The sequence below is a fragment of the Sciurus carolinensis genome, chromosome 3 (assembly GCF_902686445.1).
Source record: "Sciurus carolinensis chromosome 3, mSciCar1.2, whole genome shotgun sequence".
Classification (NCBI taxonomy): Eukaryota; Metazoa; Chordata; class Mammalia; order Rodentia; family Sciuridae; genus Sciurus; species Sciurus carolinensis.
The window spans coordinates 57,027,796-57,041,978 of NC_062215.1; the positions used below are offsets into that span (position 1 = coordinate 57,027,796).

Consider the following 14,183-nt stretch of genomic DNA (forward strand, 5'->3'; position numbering starts at 1 on the left):
TACATGTGTATATCACAGTATTAATGAAGGTAACTCTTGCCCTAAATCAGAAAGTTTAAATAGATTACCTTCTCTCTGAAAGTAGGCAATAATTTTAACTTTTTGTTCATTACCATTTTTGGTGTTGTTTTTGTGTTTTTTTTTTTTTTTCCTTTTTTTTTCCTTGCATTTAGCAAAAGAGTGTATTCAGAAAAGTCTTCTATTACTAAAATTTTTGCCCACGGTTAAAAATTCAAAAGAAAGCTGTGACAAGATGGTGATTGCTGATGAAACTGATCACCTCCAGCCACTTGACAGGCGCCAGAGGACAAGCTCTGTGGTAGAAGAGCATTTCCAAGCCTCAGCATCACCCAATGAAGCAGCAGTCTCAACTGCAGGAGACAAGAGTCCTGGCTTGGAGGTCCCACCAAAGCTGCCACCCAGCAGTGGCCCTCCCACTGCAGAACCTTTAGCTGAAGAACCCTCATCACCTTCCACACCCACCCGGCGTCCTCCCTTCACCCGAGGGCGACTCCGGCTGCTCTCCTTCAGATCCATGGAGGAGGCCAGACCAGTGCCCACAGTAAAAGAGAAATACCCAGTGTTGAAGGATGTCATGGACTTCATTAAAGATCAGTCACTCTCTCATGAGAGGTGAGCCAATCATTCCTAACCAGTATTCTGTCTTTTCAAGCCATAGGTACCCAGTGTAGTCAAAGACTTGAAGTACATGGTAAAAAGAATAGATAATATTTAGGATAGACCAAGGCTTGTTTTGAATATTCAAGAAAAATTTTTAATTTTTTTTCTTTAAATGAGTATTTTTTCACTTAAAACTTGTACATTATATTGTTTATAAAATGTATCTCAGCAATGTATCTTTAGGATTTTTAAAAAGAATTTCTTTTGGTAGTTGCCACTTAAAATTTTGTCTTATTTTAACCCTGGGAGAAATTTAGAATTCGATATTTTCTGACAAAATTATTTGCCCATAGGCCTACAATCTTTGGAAATATGATGGGTTTGAAGTTAGTGAGGAATTTCTTATACTAAGAATGAAAGCTTTTCTCTTCAGGGAAGTAAAGACATCAGAATTCCTTCTTCATTATTTAATTTTTAAAAATTAGTTGTTGGGTTTCTGCAGTTAGCGTGCACTAATTTGTAATGCTGCGTAATGACTAAACACAGCAATCGGATATTGATACTGTTCCTGCATGTTATTTCTAATCCTCACAACAGTCTTTCCTTTTCATTCATATGATTTCATAACTTGGGTGGAGGGTACTTTTTCTTTCTACCCCAGCTCAGGAGTTTTTTGGGCATTCCTGACTTGAGTTCTGTCTCTAGTGTTATAAAGGTTCTTTCCTTGAGGAAAGCCCAAGCCCAGAGCATCCTGGAAGTCCTGAGGATAATTCAGTACTGTACAGAGTCACTTGGGCAGCCTCACTGCTTTCATCCACCATATATACTTTTCCTGTTGGAACTCCTGACCTGTCAGAAAGATTTTACCAAGTAAGTACAAATGCTGAGTCTGTAAGGAGATCAAGCAGAGGTCATTTTAAGGAAATCCTAATTGTCTTCTCTGATGAATAACTGTCATTTCCATGTAGGATTCAAAGTTACGTTTTTGTTGAATTTATTCTCTCATCCTAGGGAAAAATGGGTTATATCATTTCAGTAAGTACCAGGAACATGTTTATTCTTCCTGATGACTTTATCAGCTATATTTTGCAACAGAGTGAGAACTGTATTCCTTTTGTACCAATACTGTCATTCAGCTCCTGGCAACTGTGAGCTAAATGTAATGTTCAATTGCATCTATCTCTCAAGGTGGTTCTAATCTTTGCTTGTTAAATATTTTTTCAATATTTTTGGTTGTCAATGAATCTTTTATTGTTTATTTATATGAGACAGGGTCTCTTGTGAAGTTGCTCAGGATGGCATCAAACTTGTAATCCTTCTGCTGAGTATTGAACCCAGGGCTTCACACATGCCAGGCAAGTGCTCTACCACTGCACCACAACTCTGGCCCCGATAAATATTTTGAGTGTCTACCATTCTAAGTTTTGTATATATAATAATGGATAAGGCATACAAGGTTCCAAAAGAGCTTAAATTCTACTGAAGAGCAAGAGAGAGCATTTAAAATAAATAAATGAAAAAATATGCCAGGTGCAGTGGCACTTACTTGTAATCCCAGCTACTCAAGAAGCTGAGGCAGAAGGATTACAAGTTTGATGCCATCCTGAGCAACTTCACAAGAGATCCTGTCTTAAAATAAAAGAGCTGGGCATGGTGGTGCATGCCTATAATCCCAGTGGCTCAGGAGGCTGAGGCAGGAAGATCTCAAGTTCATCGCTAGTCTCAGCAACTTAGCAAGGTCCTAAGCAACTCAGCAAGATCCTTTTTCTTTTTTTTTTTTTTGCGGTACTGAGGATCGAACTCAGGGCCTTGTGCTTGCGAGGTGAGCACTCTACCAGCTGAGCTGTCTCTCCAGCCCAGCAAGATCCTTTTTCTAAATAAAATATAAAAAAGGGCTGGGGATGTGGTTCCATGGTTTAGTGCCCGTGGGTTCAATTCCTGGTGCCAAAGTACTAGTAGTAGTAGTAGTAGTAGTAGTAATTAAAAAAGGAAAGAAAAATCTGAGAATATAGTTCAGTGGTAGAGCACTTGCCTAGCATGTGTGAGGCCCTGAGTTCAATCCCCAGTACCAGAAGAAGAAGAAGAAAAAAAAAGAGAGAGAGAGAGAGAGAATCAGATAGTGATATTGCTATGTGGTAATTTAATGCAAAATGACTCACTTTGGGTAGTCAGGTTAAAGCAGACTGAGGAGATGACATGTAAACCAAGAGATGATTGATCAGCTGAGGTCAGGAAGAGGAGGTGGAAGGAACAGTACAAAGGTTCCAAGGTAGAATTAGTCCAAGGAACATAAAGAAAGCAGCATGGCTGAGTGAAAGGGGGAAATGGGGTAAAAACAAGGTCATAAAGTTAGGCAGGACCCTGGTCATCCCAAGACGTGTGCATTTTATACTGAGTTGTAGATGGAAAACCACCAAAGATTTTGAAGCCCAGGAGGAGCAAACTTTGATTTATAAAAGATACCTCTAGCCACCATGTAAAAAGAATGGAAGTAAGAAAAGCAGTTTCTGGGGATGGTGGTGCCATAGAAGCCAAGAGAAGAATGTCTCTCCAAAAATTAGAATAGTCAGCTGTGGGGCTGTGGTTGTAGAGTGCTTGCCTAGTATGTGTGAAGCACTGAGCTTGATTTTTAGCATCACATATAAATAAATAAATTTAAAAAATAAAAGTCCGTTGACAGCTAAAAAAAAAAAAGAATGGTTAGCTGTATCAAATATTGATGCAAGAGTTTGAGTGAGATAAAAACATACTGTATTTGGCAAAAATCTTGGTGGAACCATGGGACCAAAAGCCCAGTTGGACTGGATTGAAAGAGAATAGAGGTGATAGAAAAAGAGACTATAGACAAATAGTTCAAAAAATTTGACCTTAACAGAGAGCAGAGAAAAGGGGTAGTAAGTGGAAGGGGATGTGGAACACTTAGGATTTTGTTTTGTTTGGTTTTGATTTTTTGTGGTGCTGGGGATTGGGCACATGCTGTACCATGAGCTACATCCCCAGCTCTGCTACTGAGGTGTTAGAGTGCTTTTGAACATAGGTGGGAATGAATCAGTAAGAGGGGAAGCTGATGTAGGGGAAGAGGGGATAGTCTACAGTAGTGGCTGCATAGTTGAGAGGTTGACCTTGCATAGAATCAGGGAGACTGTGTCTGTGGTAGCAGAAAGAAACAGTACAGACAGTTCAGTGCAGATGCAAGTTGGTGATAAATTGGGTGGTACAAAGATAAGAATTTCTCATAATCATTTATGTTTTTTTAAAACAAAATACGAGGATAGTCATTATCAAAAAATGAAAGTTGAGAATGAGGTAGTGGCTATTTAAGGAGAAGCAAGAAGGTTCTAGATGGTATGAAAATTGAGTGAATCAGTCTATGAAATTGCCTGATAATTTCTAGGTGCTTATTTGAGAATTATGGTTGTAAATTTAAAGTGACACTGGTCCACTTGGTTATGTGATATTTCCTCCAGCTACATACAGCAGTTTTGATACAAGTATAAAACTTCTCAGGCAAGCAGATGGAAGTAGAAGGAAGCCAGGGAGTTGGTGTTGCTATGGTATATGATGATGGACCATGAAATCCAAACTGAAAAGGGAGCACAGAAAAAGCATGGTAGAAGTAGAATGATGAAAGTGATGTGTCCTCAATGGCTGGGGCTCATGTGGAATTAAAGAAGAGATTGTGTGAGAGTCCACAGTAGTACAGCAGGATGAGAGGTTGTGGGCAGATTTGCATGCTGTAAAGTCAGCCATCACTTGGTGACAATGTCAAGGAAATGACCATCAAACTGGGATGACTAAGAAGAGAAGATCCTTGGCAATGAAGGCAACAGAGAGTTGAGAGAAAAAGGAATAGTAGCATCACTCCCAAGGATGTTGAAATCACTAAGGTGGAAAGGATCAAGGTAGAAAAGCCAGTGACCTTAGTACTAAAGTCATCAGTGAAGGGAGGCCGAAGGGTGAGCATGATTGTGTGGAGAGGACTAAATGAGGTAATCTGTGAAAAATACTTAACACAGTATCTGGTACTCAAGGAGTCAGGGGAGGTGTGGTTTTTATATTAATAAACAAAAATGAATAGTTATTATCTCCAAACTTCTGTCAGGCAGCTCTCTCTACCTGGTCAATTCAACTCACTTCCTGTTTTCTCCATTACTTTCTAAAATTATTGCATCTGTAATCACTTAAGTTTCTGCACCACTTTGTTCAGCCTGCTGCTTCTGGGCTCTTTCATGTAAGGAATAGGATTATTAAGTAAAAGTTGTCCTAAAAGTTAAGTCCATGGTTTCCTTTCTTTCTAGTTACTTTGGACACTTGGAAGGCTGTGGTGCTGATCTACACAAAGAAATTCGAGACACTTATTATCAACTTGTTCTGTTTTTGGTCAAAGCAATTAAAGGATTTAATAGCATAAATGACAGGTACTGGATGACTTTTTAATTTTTAAAGAAAATAATGTATTTTTTCTGCAAAGTTGAAAATATAGAAAACCACAAAGTGTAAGATAAAAATGACTTCTAATCTTACCATTTAGAGCTACTCGTTAATGTTAATTTATTAGTATATTTTTTGTTAGTCTTCTGTTCGATGTGTCCATTGGGGATGAATTTTGTTTTATCTGGGAATTTTATCACCTATTAGTTTTTGATGTATTATGTGCAGTTTTAAAACCTGAGTATAAAACTATTTTTCAATCTCCTTAGTAAGTGGTTTAGATATAAACCTTAAGTCAAATTTCTCTTCTGTAAATCTAAATCGCATAACCTTGGCTAGTTTGGGGCTGGCCCAATCTTACTTTGTTTGGGGAGGTCACTTTTACTGCTCAGCCTCTACTGTAAAGAAGACCCTGTAGTAGTCCTGCCAGATGGAGATCTTACCTTACACCTTTCAGGTTTCTTTTGCTTAAGCTTTGAAGGATATTTATATGGAATATGAGAACTTCTGCTTTCCTATTATAAATAGGTTACTGACTTGCATTGTCCCTGTTGTCTCTGTCAGTTGTGCGCAGCTTTGGTAACTGTCACTTCTGTGGCCTCCTTAGGTCCCTACTGCCTGCCTTATCCTGTGTTCAGACGGCCCTGCTTCATCTGTTGGATATGGGCTGGGAACCCAGTGACCTTGCCTTCTTTGTCGACATTCAATTACCAGATCTCCTCATGAAAATGTCACAAGAAAATATAAGTGTCCATGACAGTGTGATCAGGTAAAAACACAGTCCTGCACTCTGTAGTTCCTAGAGTAGATGACAAAATACAGGGCTCATAGCATGAGGGTGAAGGGCATGGGCTTTGGAGTGAGAGTCTGTGTTATATAAATCCTGACTTTGTCACATACTACCTGGGTGACTGAGGGCAAGTTATTTAATCCCTCTGTGCCTCAGTTTCCTCATCTTTAGAGATGAGATAATACTGTCAACCTCTGAGGCTTGTCATGAGGAATAAATATGTTTTATTTCTGAATTCAAATGATATCTGACATTTAATGATGCTCTGTAAATTGACAGCAGTGGTGTTGTAAAATTGGAAGATGAGGATCCTTTGCATTTTTGGAATCCTAATGTAGCTTGTTGAATTGGAGATTTTTTTTTAACACTTACGTATGGTGTTAAATACTATCAGGATTTACCTTATAACAAAAAATAGTATACACAATTTTTTTTACCCCATTCCATTTTTGACCAATGTCTCTTCAAAGTCCAGGTCCACTTACCATTAGCCACTTGTGTTTGTGGAAAGAAAGAAGAAAAGGAAGTGGGAGGAGCAGACTTCAAGAAGGGAGAATGAGGAGGAAATAAATCAATGAGGCAATTTTTACTCTCAGAATAGATGTTCTAGGAAAAGGAGACAGAATTAAAACTGTCTTCTTGTTTGACTTCAGCCTTGCTCTACTGTCAGAGAGCAATGAAGGCAGAGAAAGGGGACAACACTGGGTGGGCATCAGCATGCTGTTTCATCATCTGTCAGTCTACCCATTATTTCAAGGTTTGTCTACATTTGCATGATACAGTCTTAAGGGTTAGGACACACCTTTCACACCAGTCCTTCCTGGCACTAGCCCAAAGCTAAATAAGAGTAGACCTAAAATCATTTTGTTGGGATACATGAATGTATATTTATTTGTTAGTTGGACAGCATTTTGCATTTGCGTTCAAGCAAATCATTTTATGTTTAAAATTCTTGTTGCTAAAATAAACTATAAACTGAAATGATGTAAATTTATAATTTTGGATCTAAAAGGAGCCCAAGAAATTATCTACTTGAAATCCTTTATTTGAAATGAAACAGAATGAGGGCAAAATACAGTCTTCCTCAGTATCCTTGGGAGATTGGTTCCAGGACCCCTCACCAATAACAAAATCTGCAGATGCCCAAATCCCTATGTAAAATATAACCTACCCACATCCTCCCATATACTTCAAATCATCTCTAGAATCCTTATAATACATGATATACTATAAACGATATTTAAATAGCTATTAAGTTAAAATAGCTGTTATGTTACTATAGCTATTTATACATTGTTACACAATGTTACACAGTTTTTAGGAAATAATGACAAGAGAGGGAAAAAACCTTACCATATTCAGAGCAGACACAATTTTTCCCCCCTAATTTTTGATACAATGATGGTTGAATCCAAGGATGTGGAACCCTGGGCTATGGAACTCACTGATACAGAGGGCCTACTTTGATGTGTCCAAGACCTTATTGCAGCTAGTGGTAAAACCGAAGTCACATGTCCTGAATCCTTTTTGTGCTGATTCCACTAGGATGTTCTGAGCATGTCCACACAGAACTTTTTTTTTAATTACCATTTTGGCCCAAGTGCCTGGCGTATGGTAGGTTCATCTCACCTAGGGTAATCTACTCTAAAAGGGGCTTCTCCATTTTTATTAGCATATATCTAGACAAGTAATTGACTTTTCTCTTCAAAAGTTTAAAAATGCCCAGTCTATTAGACCTAAGGTCATGGAGTCTGCTATCACTTTCCATGGGTATCTGGAGTTGCATGCTTCCTCCCTCCCTCTTGGCCCCCCTCTCAGTTTTTTAAATGCTTTTTTTCTCTTTATGTCCTTCTTTTAGCCAGTGGAGTGAAGAAGATGAGCTTGCTGATGCCAAGCAGAACTCAGAGTGGATGGATGAATGTCAGGATGGCATGTTTGAGGCCTGGTATGAAAAAATAGCCCAGGAGGATCCAGAGAAGCAGAGGAAAGTAAGACCTTCCAATTAGAGTGATCTGGAGTTTGGAGAGGAGGGTGTGCTTTGGGCCTGCTGGCAGGCTTTCTCCTGAGAGGGCATTCTGGACCTTCATGTCTGGTATTAATCTGAGGTGCTCTGCATCCTGATGTGATCTGTCAGTGGCTCCCTCCCACAAAACTAGACCCAAAAAGAGTGGCCAACAAGACTGATGTACACTATTAGGTATCAATTTGTTAATTTACAGTGAGAAATAGAATTGCTGCAGGACTTGGATTCTTATGTCCTTGGGCAGCACATTTTATTTTTACAGGCAAGCACCAGGGTGGGTTGCCTGGTGAGCTAGGAAGCAACCTTCTGTATACTGGAGTCAGAGCTGCATGACTAAGGCATCCCCCAGATCAGGTAGCCTGCCCCATCTGTCTCCACATTAGGTGCTAAATTTGTTACTACCACAGGTGCCAGGCATCTGCTGCCTCAGAGTCATTCGTATTCTATGATTCAGTGCCTACTTGCGCTGACCACTTTGCTCATATAGCGCTTCTGTGGTGCTTGGATGTAGCTCAGCAACTGGGCCTTGTGACTTTTTCTCTCCTGTACATTAATACCTTATTGGGAGACATTCTATATGTCTCAAGTGACCAGTATATTTCCTCTGCTACTATATATTATCAGCTACTATATGTGACTTACAGATTTAGTTCCTTCATTTCTAAGCCCTAAAGATAAACCATACTTTGACAGCCTCCAAGATTTCCAGTAAAACAGTCTGCTTGCTTATTAAACAGTGCCTTTACTATCTTCCTAGTAAATTTTTTTAATTTCCTTATTTTTTTTTTGGTGCATTACAGTTTTACACATTGATGGAATTTGTTGTAACATTGGTACATGCACACAATATAACAATATAATTTGTTCAAAAACTGTTTTTTGTTTTTTGTTTTAATATTAAGAAACAGTGCTCCTTTTGCAGTGTTTCTTATGTCTACAAACACTACCAAAGTCCAGCCAATAACCCAATCTAAAAATTTGGATGCTGTTCTTGGCTGTTCCCTTTTATTGAACCCCATATCAAGTCAGTCACCAAGGTTCCTCACTTCTGCCTCTTAAATACCTCTCAAGTCTGCCCACCTTTCCCCACCCCACTTTCTGGGGTTCTAGGCCATATTACCTATTATGGGGTCACTTGAACAACTTCTGTCATGGTCATTTTCCCTGGCTCTTGTCTTGCCCCCTTCAATCCCCTATTTTGCCTAGTAGTCAGAGGAACTTTCAGAACGTTCAAATCTAATTCCATTACTCTCCTACTTAAAAACAGTTGATAGCTCCTAAGGCTAGCATTCAAGTCCCTTGTGGTTTAACCTTTTCAACTTCATCTGGTTATTCTCCCTCTTCACTGCATTCTATATAGAGGGTTATTGCCGATTTCATAAACCCTTGTCTTACCTCCTTTTTGTTTCCTATAGAACTTGCTATACCTTTTACTTTTATCTGATATGCCTAACCACATTTATCCCCTCCCAACTAGTACCTCTTTGTCCCTCAGGTCTCAACTGAGGAATTAATCTCCTTTGGAAAACCTTCCTTGACCCTCCCAATACCCATGGGTAGCCATCCTCTGTGTTCTCTAAGCCTCCCAAATTTGTATGTCAAAGCACTTATCACACCCAGAGGTCATCATCTACTTGCTTAAAGGATTTCCCAACTAAACACTTAGTTCATTCAGCTTCAAATCCTAGCACCTACTACAGTGCCTAGGTCATCTTGAGTACCTGTTGAATGAGTGGTTAATGAAGTGACCACATTAGAAAGTCTCATGGTTAATTGTGTGCGTTTCACCTTATAGATGCACATGTTTATTGCTCGCTACTGTGACCTGTTAAATGTGGACATCTCTTGTGATGGGTGTGATGAGATTGCCCCCTGGCATCGTTACCGGTGTCTGCAGTGCAGTGACATGGATCTCTGCAAAACTTGTTTCCTAGGTAAATTTCAAAGACTAATCATGTCACGTTCAAAAGTCGTAATTGTTTCTGTGTTCTGTGATCTTGCCATCTTTTAAAACTCTCCTTGTACTAAATAGAAATACTGCCCATCGATGGCCTCTGACTCTGGCTTTATCTCACCCATTCAGTGATAAGGTCCATTGCTCTTTCATCTCCCATTGTGCTGGGTGGGCACTTGATAAACACTCAGGACCAATGGATATATATTTAGTTGGGTTTCCAGGAAATTGTTTGTGGTACTAGGGATTGAATTCAGGACCCAACCATGCTAGGTAAGTGTTCTACCACTGAGCTACATCCCCAGACCTTAGGAAATAGTTTTTACTTCTGAATCATGCAGTATTTACAAATAGCAAATCACACACACACACAAAGAAAAACTTCAAAAAATCTTTGATAATACGCTTGACTCATAGGTGCTGAAGCAAAGCACATCCACAGAAGTGAACATTGGAATGCTACTATACATGGTTCAGCAGTAAAAGACACAACTCCTGCCCTGGAAACACTTATAATCTAGCAGGAAGATGGAACATCTCCACAGAATGTCTATTCCAATACAAGAGTGTATGTGCTGAGTTGTCAATGAGTGATACAGATTACTTCTGGAAAGTTAAGAAGTAGCTGTAGTGTTGCTGTAGGAAAAGCTTGTGGAATAAGTAGAATGAGAATTGGTCTTTGAAGAAAGAACTAGAAATTCTAAAGATGGTGTCACCATCAAGGGTAGAATAAGCCCAGGCACAGAGGAGTGAATGCCTGAAGTGAGTTTAGATAGACACACTTGAGTGTCTGTCCAACCAAGTGATGGATTAAGACAGGTGAGACCCAGCTTGTGGGACCCCAAGATACCAGGCTAAAGAAATTGAATAATTTGCAGACAATAGGGAAGGTTTTCTAAGCAGAATATTAACACGATCAGAGTTATATAGAGAAAACAGTTCTGTCTTTGTAAGTATATCCTTTAGGAAGTGAGTCACAGTGGTTACAAGAACATTAGAGCCTGAACCAGGTTGATGGCAGTGGAAACAGAAGTTGTCAAATATGAGGAGTATTAAGCAGAGTCTGTGTCAGGCCTTAGAGTCCTGCTGGACTTGGAGTGGGAGGAGAGCAAAGCAACCAGTCTCTTCCTTTTTTTGAAGTTTTGGGAATTGAATCCAAGGGTGCTCTACCACTGAGCTACATCCCCAGCCCTTTTAAAATATTTTTGGTTTTTGGCACAAGGTCTTGCTATGTTGCCTAGGCTGGCCTGGAACTTGTGATCCTCCTGCCTTAGCCTCCCAGGTAACTGAGATTGCAGGCGTCACCACCACACCACAGTATTTTTCATGTCTGTCATCTAGATCTCTACTCTCTAGGTCTGAGGTTATGAAGTCTGCTTATATCTGTGGTTCTCGAATGAAAAAATAAGAGCAAAAACTCCATCATTCTTTAGTGTTTGCCAAGGGAACACACCAGTAGATTCTTCGTATTTGTCAGAGGAGGAGTCATGGGAGACAGCTCACAAATTGGCATAGATTTGATTCTGCCAAACAGCATTCATGATGGGATTTGGTAATTTATTTAATCAGACTGTGGCTCTGGAGAAACAGGGTCAACATTGCTGAGGAATTCTGTGCTGGGATTGTCATTCACATGTTCAGAGCTACTGGGGCAGAGTGCCCGGTCTCCAGAGGATGCCTGCAGCCCCTGTCTTCCTGAACAGTAAATTGGGAATGATTTTTGTACTGAGATTGTTTTGTTAGAACTTCTAGGAGCCCCGTGCCCCATCCACCTCACACTGATGTTTTTCTCCAGGTGGAGTGAAGCCTGAGGGCCATGGAGATGACCATGAAATGGTCAACATGGAGTTTACCTGTGACCACTGCCAGGGTTTGATCATAGGCCGGAGAATGAATTGCAATGTGTGTGATGACTTTGATCTTTGCTATGGATGCTATGCAGCAAAGAAATATTCCTATGGGTATGTCTCAGATGACCTAGAGCCATGTAACCTTTTCTTTATTTATTTCTTCATTTAAAGAGGGGGCATCTTATTTTTTTCTTTTTTTCATTGGTACTGGAGTCCAAACCCAGGGCCTCACATATGCTAGGCAAATGCTCTACCACCAAACTATACCCCCCAGCCCTCCTTAATTAAAATTTTGTGGTACTAGAGATTGAATCTGGAGGCACTCAACCACTGAGCTACATCTTCAACCCTTTCTGTTTTTTAGTTTGAGACAAGGTCTCACTAAGTTGCTTAGGGCCCTGCTAAGTTACTGAGGCTGGCCTTGAACTTTATGATCCTCTGCCTCAGCCTCCCAAATCACTGGGATAGCAGGAGTGTACCCCCACACCAGGCTAAAAAAGGTTTTTATTAAAGAAAATTTCAAACATACCCCAAAGTAGAGAGACTAGTGCAGCTAGCCTTCCTATACCCATTACCTAGATTTAACAATTAGAAAGATTTTGTTACATGTGTTTAGTTTACTCCTTTTTTTCTTTATAAAATCATCTTAAAGCAAATTCCAGACCTTAAATCATTTCTTTCCCATGTACTTTGTCTAAAGATTATAAGTATTTTCTCACATTACCAAAACATTATTACCACACCTTGAAAAATTCACACTAAGAACTTCTTAGCCTATTTTCCATAAGCAGTCTTCTAAAAATTACAAAATCCTGAGCTGGGTGTGGTGGCACATGCCTATAATCCCAGCAGTTCAGGAGGCTGAGACAGGAGGATTGCAGGTTCTAAGCCAGTCTCAGCAACTTAAAAAGGCCCTCAACAACTTACTGAAATCCTGTCTCAAAAAATAAATGAATAAAAAAGGTTGGGGATGTGACTCAGTGGTTAAGTGCCCCTGGGTTTAATCCCTGGTACCAAAAAAAAAAAAAAAAAAAAAAATTGCTAAATCCTGTAATGCTATGTCCTGTTTTTGTGTTTTTCATTTTCCTGTCTTTAAATTTTCAAAAACTACAGCCTAGAGGTGACTAATACCAGTAGCAATTAAACACATGTCTTGGGCCCCTCTTTGGAGCCTCACAAATTCTGTGGACCTTATATATGTCTTACCTTTGCAGCCATTTGCCTACCCACAGCATCACAGCCCACCCCATGGTAACCATTCGGATCAGTGACCGACAGAGGCTTATCCAGCCTTACATCCACAACTACTCCTGGCTGCTCTTTGCCGCCCTGGCTCTCTATAGTGCACACCTGGCCAGCACAGAGGATGTAGATGGAGAGAGACTGGACCCCCAGGCCCACAGCAATGCCATCATCCTGCGGAGCCAATGCATGCAGCTTGTTGGGGACTGTCTGATGAAGGCTCACCAGGGGAAAGGTGACTGTTCATCATGCCCAGAAACCAGGACCACCCTCAGACTGCTCCACTCAGAGGCAGAGGAGTCCAGTATTCCACACAAGGGGCTCACCTGGTGTGGCACTCAAGTCAACAGATTCATTTGAGAGAAATGATGGCATTCAAGTGGCATTTAGTTTCTCTAAAATATTTCCATGAAGATGTAAAAAATCATTAATAACTAAAACTTATTAAAGTCTGTGATTAGAGTATTTAGTATTTTGATCTACTAATATTTTATTGAGGAAGTTCAGATTTTTTTTAACATGAAGTGTAAATCAACCTCCACATAACTATTCTAGATGAGAGCTATTTATAAGTAAAATAGTATAACATAATAGCTAGGTGATTCTGACTTGAAGGGTGTGAGGGAAAAAATAAATGTTTAACTTCTGAAATGTTTACATTTCTCTCAGATAATGTAGTCCCCATTTTGGTTAAATTATGGAATTGGACCTACATTAGATATCAAGTGGGTAATATCAGTGCATCAGAGCAAGTTTTATATCTGCCAGTGGGAATTTAGAAATCTAGTTGTGTGGCACTTCCGTGAAAGTATGTATTTAATTTCTGAAACAGACAATCCTGTTTTGTCTTCTGTTTTCTTGTTAATAAAATGTCCAGACTTTCACCTTCTGAAGTCAGGAGCTAATAGATATATAGATAGCTAGGAATGTTTTTATTAAGTACTCCTGAATTTGATTCGTTTAGACCTCAGCCATCTGTTTCTATGCAGTGATAAAGTGATTTGTGTCTTTTGCATGAAATAATCCTTTAACCATTCTCTTTTCTTCCCTTATAGGTCTTAAAGCTCTCGCTCTCCTTGGTATATTGCCAGATGGTGACTCTACCCCAGGAAACCAATCCCTCCCAGTTAGAGTACCCACCCACACATCAGAGGAACAGCTAGAGAAGAAAGTGGTCCAGCCTGCTGAGGAGCTGGCAGAGGCAGTCCCTTTTGTGCACTACAATGTAAATAGCACTTCTTCACTATGCAGAAAAACAGTTTGACTCTGAGA

General features: G+C 39.8%; 1 protein-coding gene across 1 annotated transcript in view; it reads left to right on the plus strand.

Moving 5' to 3' along the window:
- Window positions 1-14,183, plus strand: part of Zzef1 (zinc finger ZZ-type and EF-hand domain containing 1) — a 108,228-nt gene that overhangs the window by 62,803 nt on the left and 31,242 nt on the right. Inside the window, exons 29-37 of the mRNA XM_047543262.1 lie at window positions 174-633; window positions 1,327-1,491; window positions 4,920-5,039; window positions 5,660-5,821; window positions 7,701-7,830; window positions 9,661-9,799; window positions 11,615-11,780; window positions 12,884-13,146; window positions 13,967-14,136. Of these exons, the coding sequence (XP_047399218.1) occupies window positions 174-633; window positions 1,327-1,491; window positions 4,920-5,039; window positions 5,660-5,821; window positions 7,701-7,830; window positions 9,661-9,799; window positions 11,615-11,780; window positions 12,884-13,146; window positions 13,967-14,136 (1,775 nt within the window). The remainder of the gene's footprint in view (window positions 1-173; window positions 634-1,326; window positions 1,492-4,919; window positions 5,040-5,659; window positions 5,822-7,700; window positions 7,831-9,660; window positions 9,800-11,614; window positions 11,781-12,883; window positions 13,147-13,966; window positions 14,137-14,183) is intronic.